The sequence below is a fragment of the Lutra lutra genome, chromosome 7 (genome assembly GCF_902655055.1).
Source record: "Lutra lutra chromosome 7, mLutLut1.2, whole genome shotgun sequence".
Taxonomy (NCBI): domain Eukaryota; kingdom Metazoa; phylum Chordata; class Mammalia; order Carnivora; family Mustelidae; genus Lutra; species Lutra lutra.
In genome coordinates this window covers 107895813-107913280 of record NC_062284.1, presented here as the reverse complement: position 1 = coordinate 107913280, position 17468 = coordinate 107895813, and the positions used below count along the sequence as shown (strand labels likewise).

Here is a 17468-nt window from a genome sequence, read left to right as displayed (position 1 = left end):
ATAAAAAAAAAGAAAATAGGGGCGCCTGGGTGGCTCAGTGGGTTAAGCCGCTGCCTTCGGCTCAGGTCACGATCCCAGGTCCTGGGTTCGAGCCCCACATCGGGCTTTCTGCTCAGCAGGGAGCCTGCTTCCTCCTCTCTCTCTGCCTGCCTCTCTGCTTACTTGTGATTTCTCTCTGTCAAATAAATAAATAAAATCTTTAAAAAAAAATAATTATGTCTCTGTTTATACTTATATTCCTAAAGAAAAGTAATATGCTACTATTTCAGGTTCTTGCAGAAAAAAATAACTTGTATTTTAACAAATGAGTGTGAACATCTCAAAAACAGCTTCATATTACCTGTTTGAATCTTACAACAAAAATTTGATAATACAAACTTCTAAAGAAAGAAATCCTAAAGAATGTCCATTCATGAAGCCAAGGTTCCTATGCAATTTTCTGATACCTACAGGCAAAATTTCACAAACGTTTTCCTCCAAAAGAGGAGGGAAAAAAAATATGTGTATATATATACATATATATATAGAGAGAGAGAGAGACATATATATAAAAGCCACAGACCAGGTAAAATCAATCTTTAAAAAGGACTGCCAGGGGGCTCCTGGGTGGCTCAGTGGTTAAGCCACTGCCTTCAGCTCAGGTCATGATCTCAGGGTCCTGGGATCGAGCCCCGCATCGGGCTCTCTGCTCTGTGGGGAGCCTGATTCCTCCCCTCTCTCTGCCTGCCTCTCTGCCTGCTTGTGATCTCTCTCTCTCTGTCAAATAAATAAATAAAATCTTTAAAAAAAAAAAAAAAAAAGGACTGCCAGTAGGAGCCCGGGTGGCTCAGTGGGTTAAGCCACTGCCTTTGGCTCAGGTCATGATCTCAGGGTCCTGGGATTGAGTCCCGCATCGGGCTCTCTGCTCAGCAGGGAGCCTGCTTCTCTCTCTCTCTCTCTCTCTCTCTCTCTCTCTCTGCCTGCCTCTCTGTCTACTTGTGATCTCTCTCTGTCAAATAAATAAATTTTTTTAAAAAAATCTTTAAAAAAAAAAAAAAAAAAGGACTGCCAGTAAGAAGAAAAGGATTAGAAAAGAACAGAACAGAGATAAGGTAAGAAGAGAATTAGAGAAAAGAAGCAGCATGGAGATAAGATACAAAGAGACACATTACAAATAACATAATTACTAAATATTATTAACTGTAGTTTTAAAGAACTATAACATTAGGTTACACTAGATAAGAAAAGGAACTACATATATTAGCACACATTGCATCTTAAAGACTAAAGTACACTAATAATCACTTCTCATCAAACCAAAAAATATATATCACAGCCATAAAACAAAATCAATCCATACTGAAGTAATCATATTCTGTAAACAGAATGATCAGCACTCTCCGCCATACTGGAAAAGAACAATTACAACTAACAAAAATGACTAAATCTTTTGTAGCTTGAGTTCTATTAATGATGTGAATTCAGAGACCAAAGCTACCACAATAATCTTCTAATTAACTATTGACTAAATTATCCAAATTTTAAGAGATTAAAGGCAGAAAAAAATTATCTATTCCAAACAAATAAACAATTCAAAGTTAAATGGCTGGCATAAAACTGGCTGGTTATGGCAAACCAAGAACACAGATATTCATTTTCTTTTTTTTTTTTTTTTAAGACATAGTTATTTGTGGGGCACCTGGGTGGCTCAGCTGGTTAAGCATCTGCCTTCAGCTCAAGTCATGATCCCAGGGTCCTGGGATGGAGCCCCACATTGGGCTCCCTGCTCAGCGGGAAGCGTGCTTCTCCCTCTCCCACTCCCCAGCTTGTATTCTCTCTCTCACTGTGTCTCTCTGTCAAATAAGTAAAATCTTTAAAAAAAAAAAAATTATTTGAGAGAGAGTGCACACACAAGTGCGAGGGGCAAAGGAGAGGGAAAGGGAATTTCCAGCTGACTCCACAATGAGCGAGAAGCCCCTAGGTGGGACTCAATTTCATGACCCTAAGATCATGACCTGAGCTAAAACCAAGAGTCAGACCTTTAAAAGACTTTGCCACCCAGGTGCACCAAGAACCTAGATTTTCTATCTTGTGACTCAGTGTTCTTTCCGCTACTCAATAGATTTGGATTATAAAAAATATAGGACATCAACTCATACTGAAAACAAACCCATCTCCCCTACAAAAATAATCTTGAGATGTTTATTGCAATTGTCATTCAAAAGATATGGGACATTAATTTTCTGAAGCTGCTCTGCAATATTATATTCTAATCAATTGAAAATACTCACTCCAGGGGCACCTGGGTGGCTCAGTGGTTTAAGCCTCTGCCTTCGGCTCGGGTCATAATCCCGGGGTCCTGGGATCAAGCCCCACATCGGGCTCTCTGCTCAGCGGGGAGCCTGCTTCCTCCTCTCTCTCTGCCTGCCTCTCTGCCTCCTTGTGATTTCTGTCTGTCAAATAAATAAATAAATCTTAAAAAAAAAAAAAATTTTAAAAAAGAAAATACTCACTCCACTAAAAAGAAAAAAGGAATGCTTAGAAAAGTATTAGGGAAAAAATTAAGGTAGTGAAAAAATTAGAAACTACAAAAGAAAAGAAATGTTAAATAGGTATAAGCAATTGCGAATTTTGAGGTAAGAAAATGAACATGTACATATAGAACTAAGACTAAGGAAGCAAATGACTCAACAATAGTTAAGGCCAGCTTTTCCTTAAAAACATGATGGAGTTAACTGATGCCAGACTAGTATTCTCGCCATAAGCAAACATAAAACAAACAAATGTATGAGACGCAGGTTGACAGGCATTGGACAATAGGCAACACAAACACTATAATCCCTCAGAGATGGGAAACTAACAAAGCAAGTCCTACAATTGCCTCAGTTTTCCACCTGGCACAATTTCCATGACCAGCAAGTAAGAGTTTAAGAAGGGTACAGTGGTTATGCTAAACTGAAGAGTCAGAGATCAGAGTTCAGTGCAGGTGATATGGCTGAAACTGCAAAGCAGCAGGTCTAGAAGTCTATATAGGAAACCCCCCATAAGTCCTTGGCCAAAAAGGCTATACCTGTGCAGGGAAAAACCAATCAAGGCTTAAAGAACAGTGGATGAGAGAGGAATAAAAGGTAGTTAAGAGTGGTGGATATATGAGGTGCCCCTGGGTGGCTGGGTCAGTTAAGCATCGGACCCTTGATTTTGGCTTAGGTCATGATCTCATGGTCCTGGTATCACACCCTGCATCAGGCTCCCTGCTCAGCAAGGAGTCTACTTATCCCTCTCTCCTTCCCCCTCCTCCAGCTTATTCTCTCTCTCTCCCTCTCTCAAATTAATTAATTAATTAATTAATTTAATTAAATAATTAAAAAGGGAGTGGTGGATATTCTGTGAAGTTCCCACGCAGTCAGAGTAGAGACACCGCATTATACCTTAACACTTTAGACATCCAGCTGAAATACCAAAAAGGTACCAAATAGGAATAAGGACCAAAACCTAGAAAAAGACTTATTTCAGACTCCCCTAACAAAGCTTAAAATCAGGACACAACAAATTTTGCAAGGAATTAAAAGTTAGGACATTGAGTTGCACTAAAGTAAGGAAACACACTGGGATCTCTACAGATCCGTCTTAGCAAAGATTAAAACCAAGCTTACAAAGTTCAAGGTGATCAGCCAGTAAATGATCTACCTACAAAATTAAAACACACACACAGACACAAACACACAAAGAGAAAGATAAAATCCAGTATCTCTAAAATGTAGCAGCCTCATGATCCAGTTTACATTTGAAAAAAGTACTAAACATTCATAAAAGGAAAAAGAAAAACGTGACCCACGGTCAAAAAGAACGGTCAATAGAAACCAACCCTGCAACAGCCAAGATGTTGGATCTAGCAAACAGAAACTTTAAAATCAGCTATTATAAATATTTTAAGAGTATTAACACAAAATATGTTCAAAGAATTAAAGGAAAATACATTCAAAGAACTAAAAGAAAATATGGTCTTAATGAATGTATGAATAGGACATCCAATCAAAGCAATGAAAATTACAAAAAAGAATAAAATGAAAACCCTAGAGCAAAAAGTACAGCAACAAAATTATGCTGAATGAGCTTAACAGAAGATTAGAAATTGCATATGGGAGTCAGTGAATTTGAAGAACGATCAATAGAAAGTAACTAAAGAACAGAGAGAAAAAAGACTGAAGAAAAATAAATCATACCACTGGGACTTAGAGAATATCAGAGTCCAACATACATGTAATTCGAGTTCCAAAATAAGAAGAAAGTGTAAATAGTTCAGAATCACTAAAATTTTCCAATAGGATAAAAAATACTGACTTACTAAGCTCAGCAAACCTCAACTAGGATGAATACAAACAAACAAAAATACAACTAGAACATACTCAAACTGCCAGAAACAAAAATTAAAGAAAAAAAATCTTAAAGGTGGCCCCAAAAGGTTTTTATGTAAATGGAACCAAAGACCTGAGTAACAGCCAACTTCCTAACACAAACAATGGAGATCAGAAAACAGTGTCTTTCTTGTGGTGAAATGCCAACCTCTAATTTCATATTCAGCAAAAATAATCCTTCACACAGTAGAGCAAAATAATATCACTTTTAGATAAACAAAATCTAGAATTGTTCCCCAACAGACCTATAAGAAATGCTAAGGAAAATTCTTCAGGCAAAGGGAAGAAGGAGGACACCAAAGATAGTAAATAAGTAGGTGAATATAAAAGACTACTTTTCACCACTTTATACCCAGTAGGACGGCTATAACCCAAAAAAGTTAAATAACAGGTGCTGGCAGAAGATGCAGAGAAACTGAACCTTCACACACTGCTAGCAGGAATGTAAAATGCTGCAGCCACTTTGAAAAACAGTCTTACACTTCCTGAAATAGTAAAACTTAGTTATCATATGAACCAAAAATTATACTCCTGGGGCGCCTGGGTGGCTCAGTGGGTTAAGCCTCTGCCTTCGGCTCAGGTCATGGTCTCAGGATCCTGGGATCGAGCCCCACATCGAGCCCCACATCGGGCTCTCTGCTCAGCAGGGAGCCTGCTTCCCTCCCTCCCTCTGCCTGCCTCTCTGTCTACTTGTGATCTCTCTCTCTGTCAAATAAATAAATAAAATCTTTAATATATATATATGTATATATATTCCTAAGTACAAGAGAAAGAAGATCATTTGTGCATACAAAAATTTGTACATGAATGTTCCTACCAGCATTATCACAATAGCCAAAAAGTGAAAACAACCCAAATGTCCATCAACTAATGAAAGGATAAATAAAAAGTGATATATCTATACAATGGTATATTACTCAGTAACAAAAAGAAATAAAGTGCTGATACATGCTACAACATAGATGAACCATAAAAACATTAATTCTAAGTAAAAGCCAATCACAGAGGGGGCCTGGGTTCTCAGTTGGTTAAGCAAGTGCCTTCGGCTCAGGTCATGAACCTGGGGTCCTGGGATGGAGTCCCACATCAGGCTCCCCTGCTCTTCAGGGAGCCTGTTTCTCCCTCTCTCTCTGCCTGCCACTCCCCCTGCCTGTGCGCGCGCGCTCTCTCTCTCTCTCTCTCTCTTTATGTCAAATAAATAAATAAAATCTTTTTAAAAATGAAATGAAATGAAATGAAAAAGCCAATCACAGAAGACCACATATTGAATGATCCCACTTATGTGAAATACCCAAAACAGGCAATCTATGGAGAAAGAAAGAAAGATTAATGGTTCCCTCAGGCTAGAGGGGGGCAATGGCGGAGAGGGAGTGTTTGGAGGGTGATGGCTAAGTGACACGGGGTTTCTTTATGAAGTGACAAAAATGTTCTAAAGTTGATTGTGGTAATGGAAGCAATCTCGGAGAATATACTTAAAGCCACAAACTCAACACGTAAAATGGATGAATTTTGTGGTATGTGAATTACATCTCAAAAAATATGTTTTTAAAAAGACTATTTTTTAATTTTCTACTTTTCCTTAAAGACAACTGTTTAAAGCAAAAATAACAATACTGAATCATATATAGAAGTAAAAGATACATGATCAGCATAAAAGATGAAATGGGTGAGTAAACAGAATTACATTGTTCATGTTTGTGAAGTTACTAAATGGGAAGTGAAAAATGGGGAATGTCAGATAGTGACTCTAAATACCCTTTGATAAAGATATACATTGTTATACATAGAGAAACCACTCAAAAACTATTTACAATATTAAAATAATAACAAAGAGCTATTGCTAATGGCCAATACTTTAAAATATGCAATTAATCAAAACAAGGCAAGAAAGGAACAAGAACAAAAACCAAAAGGAACAAATGGAAAACAAGGAGACCTAAACCCAACGAGTTCAATAATCACATTAAATATAAAAGGACAAATACACCAATTAAAAGGCAGAAATTTGAAGGCCAGATAAAAGAGCAAGATGTTAACTAACTAGTAATATAAACTGGTTGAAGGTAAAAGGATGGAAAAAGATATACCATCAAACAGTAAGCGTAAGAAAGCTGACATGACTATTTAATTCAGACAAAAACTGCAGGATAAAGAATACTTCAAGAGACAAAAAGAGACATTTCATGATGACAAAAGGAGATCGTCATCAAGAAAACACAGCAATCCTAAATATCTATGTACCTAACAAGAGAACTTCAAAATACATGAAACATAACAGAACTAAAAGGAGAAACTGACAGATCCACAATCTAGTTGGAGTAACTGATAAAATGAGTAGAAAAATTAAATTTGTAAAATATAGATGATCTGAGTAACGCCACCAACCAAGTTGACCTAATCGACATTTATAATATACCCAGCAGTCACAGAACATTCTTTTCAAATATACACTGACTGCTCACCGAAATAGACCATTTGCTGGACCATAAATAAGTTTTCAGAAAATTTCAAAAGACTGAAATTTAATAATCTTCTCCTACCACAACAGAAAATTAGAAATTAACAATAATAGATCTACAAAGTCCCCTTTTTCAAATTCTTTTACCAAGATAGTCCCTTTTCCTACTTTTCCTGCCCAAAGGAGACACTGTTTCCTAATTTGCATAAAGGTTAGTCCAGAATATCAGTTAGAACAAAGAAATTAATTCCACTTATGAGTCATTCTTTCCAACAATAAATAAGTTGAGCTTTAACCTGATATAGCTTCTAAATACAACTAAGAGGGCACCTGGGTGGCTCAGTGGATTAAGCCTCTACCTTTGGCTCAGGTCATAATCTCAGGGTCCTGGGATCGAGGCCCGCATCAGGCTCTCTGCTCAGCAAGGAGTCTGCTTCCCTCTCTCTTTGCCTACCTCTCTGCCTACTTGTGGTTTCTTTCTCTGTCAAATAAATAAATAAAATCTTTTAAATAAATAAATAAAACTAATAATTTAGAGAAAATACAGAGGAACATATTAATACCACAGAGACGCAATCAGCAAAATTCATAGTAGTAACTCTCAGAAACTCACCAGTAGGTGAGAAGCAGGAATAGAAAAAGGGAAGAGAAAAGGGTCTTAAGTAAATATGGCCAAATGCTGACTTTTATATAACAGGACATGTTTGCTTATTCTTTTTTTTTTTTTAAGATTTTATTTATTTATTTGACAGATCACAAGTAGGTAGAGAGGCAGGCAGAGAGAGAGAAGAGGAAGCAGGCTCCCTGCTGAGCAGAGAGCCCGATGTGGGGCTTGATCCCAGGACGCTGGGATCATGACCTGAGCCGAAGGCAGAGGCTTTAACCCACTGAGCCACCCAGGCACCCCATGTTTGTTTATTCTACTACTCTGTGTCTTAAGCATGTTTAAAATGAAAAAAGTGGATTTAGTAAAATCAAATACATCTAAAGTTTCCAGAGATGAGTTTTGCCAAGAATGGCTGGGATTAAAATTAAATTATTATTAAGACCTGGTTAAATGAGAATTAGGTATAATTCGATCTAATTCAGTATGGCTCCAGAATTCTATGAAAGGCCTGTTTCTTAAAACAGGTGGTCCAGAAAAAGAAAAAAAAAAAAAAATCACACTTTTCTGTAATTAGAACAAAGCTCATCCTTGAATTAAAAAACAAACGAACATGGAATCCAAACTTCTTTCATGCACATGTAATCAGTTCATTTGGGTATTTGCTGGGTTGAACTGAATATGCTTCCTCAACTACTAGCAGGTAAGGGAGGAGTATTTTCGGAATGATTCACCTCCTTTCTCCTTTTTGCTCCTGCATTTTCTCCCATAAACCATACACCCTAATTAATCTTTCCATAATCCTACACTTCATATCTTTCATGAATCACTACTCCTACTCACTCTATCACAATAGGGTCACTATAATTAAACCTATCACTTTAGCATATTATTAGTCTCTTGAATTCATTTAAATATGATCATTATTGTGCAAGTCCTTCATAGTAGCCCAAATGACTCCTGTTTCAATTTCATTTCTTTTTTTTTTTAAGATTTTATTTATTTATTTATTTGACAGACAGATCATAAGTGGGCAGAGAGGCAGGCAGAGACAGAGAGAGACAGGGAAGCAGGCTCCCCGCTGAGCAGAGAGCCCGATGCAGGGCTCAATCCCAGGACCCTGGGATCATGACCTGAGCTGAAGGCAGAGGCCTTAACCCACTGAGCCACCCAGGCGCCCCTCAATTTCATTTCTGCTTAGCACACATACTACCCACAAGTAAGAATATGATAGCATCAAACAAATACTACAGATAGTATTAAACAAATACTGTATTTGACAGTAGAGACAGAAACTATAAAACACCTCCAAATATTTTACATATAGTATTTAACCCTCAAACACTGTAATATAGGTAGTGCTTCTACCTCTATTGTACAAATAAGAAAAATGAGTACAAGAAGTAATTTGCCCAAAGCCAAGCCCTATATAGGGACCGTGCAAAGAATTCAAAATCATAAGTTTATTCTCTTAGCCAATACTCTATATTCTCTTATTCATTTTGTTCATTATCAAGTCAAAAAAGAACTATAAAATGTGGGCTATATCTAACAAGTTAGTAACTAAACCAAAATAAATGAAACACAAGAATAACTTTGACAATTTTTTTAATGATTTTATTTTTTAAGTAATCTCTACACCCAAGGTGGGGCTCAAACTCACAACCCCAAGATCAAGAGTCACATGCTCTACCAAGTGAGCCAGCCAGGCCCCAATAACTTAGATAATTCTTAACTCTTATGAGAAAACAAAAAAGACTAAGGAAACAACAAAAGCAATCTCTAATTAAAAATAAATTATTTCATAATTGTCTAATAAAAATGCCATTTATCTTACTGAAATCATAATCTTCTCTGACTAGCTAATTTCTACTAGGCAGAAACATCTGGCAGAAAATTACATTTAGTCTCCTTCCAAAAAAGTAAATTCACTTTCTTTGAGCACCAACACACCTGATACAGGCAAATGAAGAGAAATTGAAGGAAATCTCCCTAAAAACCTATTAGTCTTTATACACTGTTTATCTCACTTCCCCTTTTCCATGCATTCTATTTTATTACTTTTACCTTATTTCTAATCTTAAACCATTTAATCACAGTTCTATTGCATTCCCTTTACTGGATAGAGCAAAAGAAAATGAAAATAAGAAAAAGTACCAATTAAGCAAGTTAATAAACCTTATTATAATAACTACAACTGATCATGCAAGTTTTGCTTACCCAAAGACTTAGTCTATCACGCTGCAGCTTATACGTCATTTTTTATTTCTAAGAAACCTCAGAGAAATTACAGGAATATATGCTCACCATAATATATCACCTTTAATCCCAAAGTGCTTTATAAAACCACCTTTACTATACTACATGTGACCACTCAGGCGAGAAGGGGCGCCTGAGTGGCTCAGTCGGTTAAGTCTTTGCTTTAGGCTCAGGTCAGGATCCAGCAGTCAAGGAAATGAGTCCCACATCAGGCTCCTTGCTCAGCAAGGAGTCTGCTCCCCCTACACTGGCCGCCTTTACTTCTGCCCCTACCTAACCCCCATCGCGCGGGCGATCGCGCTCGCGCGCTCTCTCTCTCTAGTAAATAAATAAAATATATTTTTTAAAAATGTGACAAGAAATATATCGACCAATTCCTGCACTAATTCTTCAAAATACGCAAACTCAACCTCCCTCTTTCCTGTCCCTTCCCCACAATGAGCGTTCCACAGTCAAACATGGTGTGTTCCAATTCTAGCAGGGCCCACTTAATAAGGGACCTTGAGCAGTCTCGGCCTCCTTCTCTGTGAATGGGAATAAGACTAGTACTTACCTCATGGGGCTATTGAGGGAATGAAGGGAGACAACTCATGGTAAAAGCTCAGAACAGTGCCTGGCACAGTGTTTGGCTCCGTCAAGACAAACTGGTTTACAGACGGGGGTTTTCAAATCAACCCCCATAATAAACAGAAGTATATATTCACAGTAATTTTGTTTTCATAGCAATTTCGCCCTTGTCAATAAAAATACTGCGCGTGAAATGAAACACTCCAATCCGCCGCCCTTTCACCAGCGACACGGCTGGACCCCAGTTGACAACACAGTGTGGAAATAAATGGGCTGTGAAGTGGGGAGCCTGGCAAAGTGCTGGGTACTACATCTGGGCACCAGCAGTCCAAAGCAGGCCGGCGCGGCTCAGGGGCTGGCGGCTAGAGTTCGTTCACAGAAACAACGCTCCTTTTCCCATTTTCCTCCTCAGTGTCGAAACGAACGACGCCCTCTTTTCTCCCCTGAGCCAAGGCCAAGCATCTCCCTGCTCCCTCCTCCCACCCTGCGCGTCTCACTCCCCACGGAACCCACTGTCTCCCGACTCACAGCGTGTGTCCGCACACATTCACCATCAGCTTCAAGGAGGGGTTCCGGTATTTAGTGGTCTTACACCGGGGGCAGCCCTGATCGTCCATGGCGCGTTCTCTCCTATGGACTCTCCCCGACGCCTGCTTCAGTTACAGCCAGAGCACCCCCAAACCTCCACAGACCCGACGCCAAGCGGGCTCCTACCAACAGGCACTCGGCTGAGACGGTCCCTTTGAGAATGAGCACCGGCCGGAGGCGAGACACTGCAGCACAAAGGTTCCGGCAGCAAGTTTTCCGGTCCTGCAGCGGGCGCTTGGTCTTAGCTTCCGTAGGCTAGTACACTACCTTAGATATCCGGCTGGGGTTATTAAAATGGTAAATTGTACGCAAAGCTCCATCTCCATGCATCTAGCAGCATTTTTTAAAGGAAATCTAAGACATATATTCCATCTTGTACTGTCTGGAAACATTACCATGATTTCAAAGATTTATGCCCTGTGTACATAATCAATAATTTAGACTGGCATTTTCTTTTGAACAATTCGATAGCCTGTGCTTTATACTCTCCTTTATACTTGCACAGTCATGCAAGCACAGAAAATACGATGTATTGGCAGATAAAAGTTTGGGAAAATGATCTAGAATAAAAGCCCCTACACCGACCCTAAATATTACAGATTCTCACTAAATGTCAGATACTTCTATACATAGTATCTGGCATCTGCTCTGCAGATAGCCACTTGCTTCAAGACTATCAAGCATACTTAACCTTGTCACCTGGTTCTTACACCCCCCTCCTAACACCCTCAAGAATATACACTTTATTTCAGCAATTGTAGGATCTGAGAGCCTGAATGTCTCCGGCAATTGTAAGCCACATTCAATGCAGTTATCAAGATTGCAAAACAAAGTCTGTAAAGAGCTCTATTGGATAAACTCCTCCTTCCATAAGGGACACATGTTCAACGACATAATAAGGATTTGTTGATATTTTATTGAATAAGTACAGTGAAGAATGAATGAGCATCAAATACTAGTTTACTGTGAAAAAAATTTTAGGCCAAGCATTATCTTGTAATCTGACCCAATTTCCATCAGAAGTAGGCATGCAAAGTTTTTCAAATTAACCCATACAAAGAATATCAGCTATACACACACATAGTCATTTTACCTTTTCATAGCACTTTTGCTCTTTTCAATAAAAACATAAAAAGGAACATTCCAACTCCCACTTTTTTAAATGGTGAACTCAGTAGAAAACCCATGGTGTGGTAATACAGTTGGGGTTTCCATGGGTTACGAAGGGGGAACCTGACGAACAGCTGGATACCACATCTAGGAACTAGTGGACCAAAGCAAGCTACAGCAGCACAGGGCTTATATTAAAATGTAGACATCGGGGATTCGCCTAATAAACAAATCATGTCATCTGCTTGATCATAGTATTATTCACTCACAGGAGCTAACCAAATGTAAGTTTATTAAAATAGGCAATGCAAATGCTATGCTGACCTGGAGACTTATTGTGCTGCTATTGCCTTATTGAAAAAGACCACATCCAAACCAGATACATGACTCAGAGTGAAGTTCTCTAAAAATAAAGACAACTTTGGGCGCTTCAGTGGCTCAGTGGATTAGGCCTCTGCCTTTAGCTCAGGTCATGATCTCAGGGTCCTGGGATCAAGCCCTGCATCAAGCCCTGCATTGAGCCCTGCATAGAGCTCTCTCTGCTCAGCAAGGAGCCTGTTTCTGCCTCTCTGCCTACTTGTGATCTCTCTGTCAAATAAATAAATAAAATCTTAAAAAATAAATTAATAGGGCGCCTGGGTGGCTCAGTGGGTAAAGCCACTGCCTTCGGTTCAGGTCATGATCTCGGGGTCCTGGGATCAAGTCCCGCATCGGGTTCTCTGCTCAGCAGGGAGTCTGCTTCCCTCTCTCTCTCTCTGCCTGCCTCTCTGCCTGCTTGTGATCTCTGCCTGTCAAATAAATAAATAAATAAAATCTTTAAATAAATAAATAAAAATAAAGACAGTTTTTTTATCTTTATATTTTAATAGAATAGGAAACTTCTGGTTAAAGAGTAAATGTGGTCGGTGAGCAAATAAAATTTTTAGCCAAGAGGTGCCTGGATGGCTCAGTCAGTTAAGTGCCTGACTCTTCATTTCAGCTCAGGGCATGATCTCAGGGCTGTGAGATTGATGCCCATATCAGGCTCTGCATTGGGCATGGAGCTTGCTTAAGATTCTTTCCCTCTTCCTTTGCCCCTCTACCCTTCTCTTAATTTTTTTTTCTATTCTTTTCTTTTCTTTTTTTTTTTTAGCCAATACTACACTGAGACATCATCCATTAAGTTGGCATTCTTGTTTATTACCACCAGGACACCTTTAATCATGTCCTTGAAAAGGAGACTCCAATCACTTTGTGAATTGTTTTGCCTTTAGCCCAAATCTTGACACCAAGGCAAAGAAAGCACTGAAGACTGTGGGAGGAAACATGGCCACCAGCTTTATCCTTTTCCCAGGTTGTGAACTACTTATCAGAGAAGAATGGTAGCAACGGCTGACTTGGAACTCTTACTGGACAAGCATCGTTCATGGAGCTAGAGACAGTAGAAAGTAGTGCTTAGAGATCTGGCCCCTGCCTCCAAGAGACATGGATTCAAGTGCTATCTTCATCTCTTTCTAGTTGCAGGGCTTCAGGCCTCAGTTTTCCTAACTATAAATCAAGGACAGTATTTGTAAAGATTAAATGAGTTATTTCATTTAAAGTGCTTAGCACAGAGTAAGAGCTCAATAACTGTTAGCCATTATTAACAGTACTATAAGAGTAGTAGTATCTAAAAGAGGTAATGTAATGGGAAGAACTTAGACTCCTCTTAAATGAGCCAGACCTGTTTTTGAGCCAAATTTCTTACCCTCCCTTACCTCAGCTACTTTCCTCCACGTAATACACTTCACGGGGTTGCTACAATTATCAAATTACATAACATGTGGCCCTACTGCAATGCTTTGTACATAATAGAAACTCTGAAATGTATACCATTATTACTTGTGGGGTTCGCTAAGATAGAATGATCAGAAAGCTTTGAAGGGGAAAGCCCTCAAGCACCTGACTCCTGATTCAAATGGAACTTCTCAGCCTTTGTAAAAACTACTAAACTATCAGGATTCCTACAGATACTAAGACAGCAGCAGCCCAACAGTGAACCAACTAGCCCACTATTTCTCTTCCCATATCTGCTCATCTTCTAGCATTACCAAGTCTGCAGATCCTGTCTCCCTGGGGCAATGTTTCTCTAATGCAGACCCTCCTTTCCTAGCCCCCAGGCTATGGATCCAGACTGGGCTTTCCTCATCTTCAGGTGACATTTATTTATTGTTTTGTCCCTTGACTAAAGATAGCATCCTCCCCTCTTCTTATGGAAAACAACTCCTCCCCAACAGGCTTCTGTGGTTCTAATGGGCTTGCCAATCATGGTCCTGGCCCTCTGGCCTAGAGGTTGATATGCAACACTTACTGGGCCAATCAGAGATCTTCCCTAGAATTTTTCAAATTGGCATTAAAGGAAAAGCAGGAGAACCCCTTTAAGAAGCTAGAAAATGTGAGTTGAAAACTCCTGGGAGCCCTGGTTCCCATCTTCTGGGTAAAGCCCTTTGAAAGGCTAAAACTAACTTGACAACAAAAGAGAAGGGGCAAGTGACATGGGACAACAGGTCTTTTAAGTTCAACCAGTTGCATTCCAGGTTTTCACCCTGTTTGGTATCAGATTCCAATAAATTCATCTTTTTGTCGAGTCTAGCTCAAGGAGGGGTTTCTGGCTCCTAGAGAAATCCGCATCACCACAAAAAGGCAAGAATGCTGCTACACCTGGGAAATTACTAGAACCTGGCACTCACTCAGCCTCTGCTGGGATCTTCTCCCTCCACTATCACCCATGAGACTCAGGGATCTTCTCCCTCCACTATCACCCATGAGACTCCCTAGGTCACCTTCCCTCCTACCTATTGCTCATCCATGTTCTCCACAGGTAGATAGTTTGGTTACTAAAACTCCCAAGCATTACATCCAAGGCTCCCTCTCCCAGTCTTAACTTTTTTCTTCATTAAAATGTGAAAAACCCCAGAAAAGGATTCTGAATGCTTTGGTTTGTGGAAAGTGTCCATCCCTGGACACTTTGGCTATATGGCATGGCTATGACATTACACACAGACTACTGTGGACATGGACCACTGGGTGCTTCATGCCACAGCAAACTGAGCATACCATTCAAAGGCCTTCAAAAATCTGTCCCCAAGATGCCTTTTAAGCTAATCTCCCACCACACAACTATATAAACCCCACAACCCAGACAGACTGAATTACTCAATATTTTCATAAATATACACATACTTTCATGGCTCCATGCTCTACTCATTTTCTTCCCTCTTCCACTATCGATCTCTAACTTTGTCCTCTCAAAATTCTTGTCTCTAAAGACCTAGCAAAAAAATCCACTCCCCAGGGGCGCCTGGGTGGCTCAGTCATTAAGCATCTGCCTTTGGCTCAGGTCATGATCCCAGGATCCTGGGATCAAGCCCCACATCAGGCCCCCTGCTCTGTGGGAAGCCTGCTTCTCCCTCACCCACTCTCCCTGTTCGTGTTCCCTCTCTTGCTGTCTCTCTCTCTGTGTCAAATAAATAAATAAATAAAATCTTTAAAAAAAAAAAATGCACTCCTTATTGCCCTCATCCTCCCAAAATTAACCTCTTTATCCTCACTGCTCCCATCCCCTTTACTGTATTTCCTAATGGATGTGTTTTATCTCTCCCACCAGATTTTAAGCCCTTCAGAGACCCCCAAATATTCATCTTGCTATCATCTGGTATCTAATATAATAAATTGCACTTAATCAGGACCAAATAAATATTTGGCAAATGAATGATCCTTCAGAAATGCTGACTGCACATCACCAACTATTGGTCACTAAATAACAATAGAACGCCCCCTCTACCTGGGAGATAACTTTCCAACCTAACTTCTTAATAGCACCAGTACATGAGCTTCAGAAATGGAAAGAGCCCAACACCATACAGTTATATAGGCCTTCCCTCTATCTATCCCTCTACCAAGGCAGCCAAAGTCAGCCTTGAGAAAGGACATCTCTACTCTAGGCAACACCATTAAATATACTCAAGCAAAGAGTAAAAATTTGTGCCAAGCCAATTTTCTTCAATACACTAAAATAGCAAAAGTTTTCCATATTCACTCATAGCTATCCTCAGGCTGGAAGGAAAAGATCCAGAAGCAAGCAGGTTGGTTTTCACCCTCACACAACCCCAGCCTCAACTCTGTTTTCCCAAGTCATAACACCCCTTTAGACTGCATATTAATACAGCCGACTCAAGTGTTTACAGCATGGCAGACGTGGGAAGTAGAAGCAGTCAACGATTTCACAAATCAGTTGTAAACCAGTGCTCAGAGACCGACGCCACGGACGCTCAAGTCTGGTGTTCCGTTCCGAAGGAGCTGACCCTGTTGAAGTGGAGGACCTCCGGTCCCACTTTGCATTGCTGCCAGAATGAGCCTGAGGCTCAGCCTGCTAAAGGAATCCAGAGCTGGGTGTTGCATTTCACTTCTGGTTCTACAGGAATCTCCTCCTGGAGCTATACAATACCACTGTAGCTACAGGCTGCAAATTCACAAAAGGTCACTGTTGCTTCTATTTGATCTGTTGAACTTGGTGCTCTGGAGGCAAAAGACATGCTCAGAAGACATCCAGAAAACCAGTAAGTGGTTTTCCAAATAAACGCACTATATTTAATGGAAAACAAGCCTGAAGAAGAGTCCTATGAACTGAACTTGGATCATCCTATAATATAGCCAAATGAGTTTTCATTGGATATATGCAACTGAAAAAAGTTTCCTACTTTGCACTATCAGGAGGAAGGTAACAAACATTAACAAACAAACATTTAACAAAGATTAATCATGTGCCAGGTGCTTTTTGGCACACCTTAATTTAATCATCACAACAAACCTGTCCACTTTTTATATCAAGTAGCTAATAAATGGCAGAACTAGGATTAAAACTACGTCTAGGGGCTCCTGGGTGGCTCAGTGGGTTAAGCCTCTGCCTTCAAGTTGGGTCATGATTTCAGGGTCCTGGGGTGGAGACCCACATCAGGCTCTCTGCTCAGCAGGGAGCCTGCTTCCCCTCTTTCTCTCTGCCTGCCTCTCTGCCTACTTGTGATCTCTGTCTGTCAAATAAATAAATAAAATCTTAAAAAAACAAAACAAAACAAAAAAAACTTACATCTAGCTAGCTGATCCCCAAGTCCACATTTTTTCCACTAAACCATACTACCTCCTGTCTACTCTGCTCTGATAAATATGCTTTAAAAATTCAATGAATAAAATGCAGTGTCATATTTTGGATTGGATGTGAAATAGAAGACAGACATCAATGGAAAAACTGGTGAATCCAAATAAAGTCTACAGTTTGGTTAATAATATTGCAGCAATGTTAATTTGTTCGGACAAATGTATCATTGTAATGTAAAATGTCAACATTAGGGAAAACTAAGTAAAGAGTAGATGGGAACTCTCTGAACTCTTTTTGTGACTTTTCTGTAAGTCAAAATTATTCTAAAAAATTTTTTTAATTCAAGGAAGTTGTGAATCTCAGATATTGTCCTAA

The 17468-nt window shown here is 39.6% G+C and overlaps 1 protein-coding gene across 3 annotated transcripts in view; it reads right to left on the bottom strand.

The window, feature by feature from the left end:
• MNAT1 (MNAT1 component of CDK activating kinase) overlaps positions 1-17468 on the bottom strand; it is a 221264-nt gene that overhangs the window by 201052 nt on the left and 2744 nt on the right. The window contains exon 1 of one of the 3 annotated variants that reach the window (XM_047738908.1): positions 10811-11027. The exons of 1 other annotated variant lie outside the window; for it this stretch is intronic. In XM_047738908.1, coding sequence (XP_047594864.1) covers positions 10811-10899 — 89 coding nt within the window. In that variant the 5' untranslated portion in view covers positions 10900-11027. Of the gene's footprint in view, positions 1-10810; positions 11028-17468 lie in introns of those variants that run through there. One more of the 3 variants, XM_047738907.1, reaches the window with a different exon arrangement.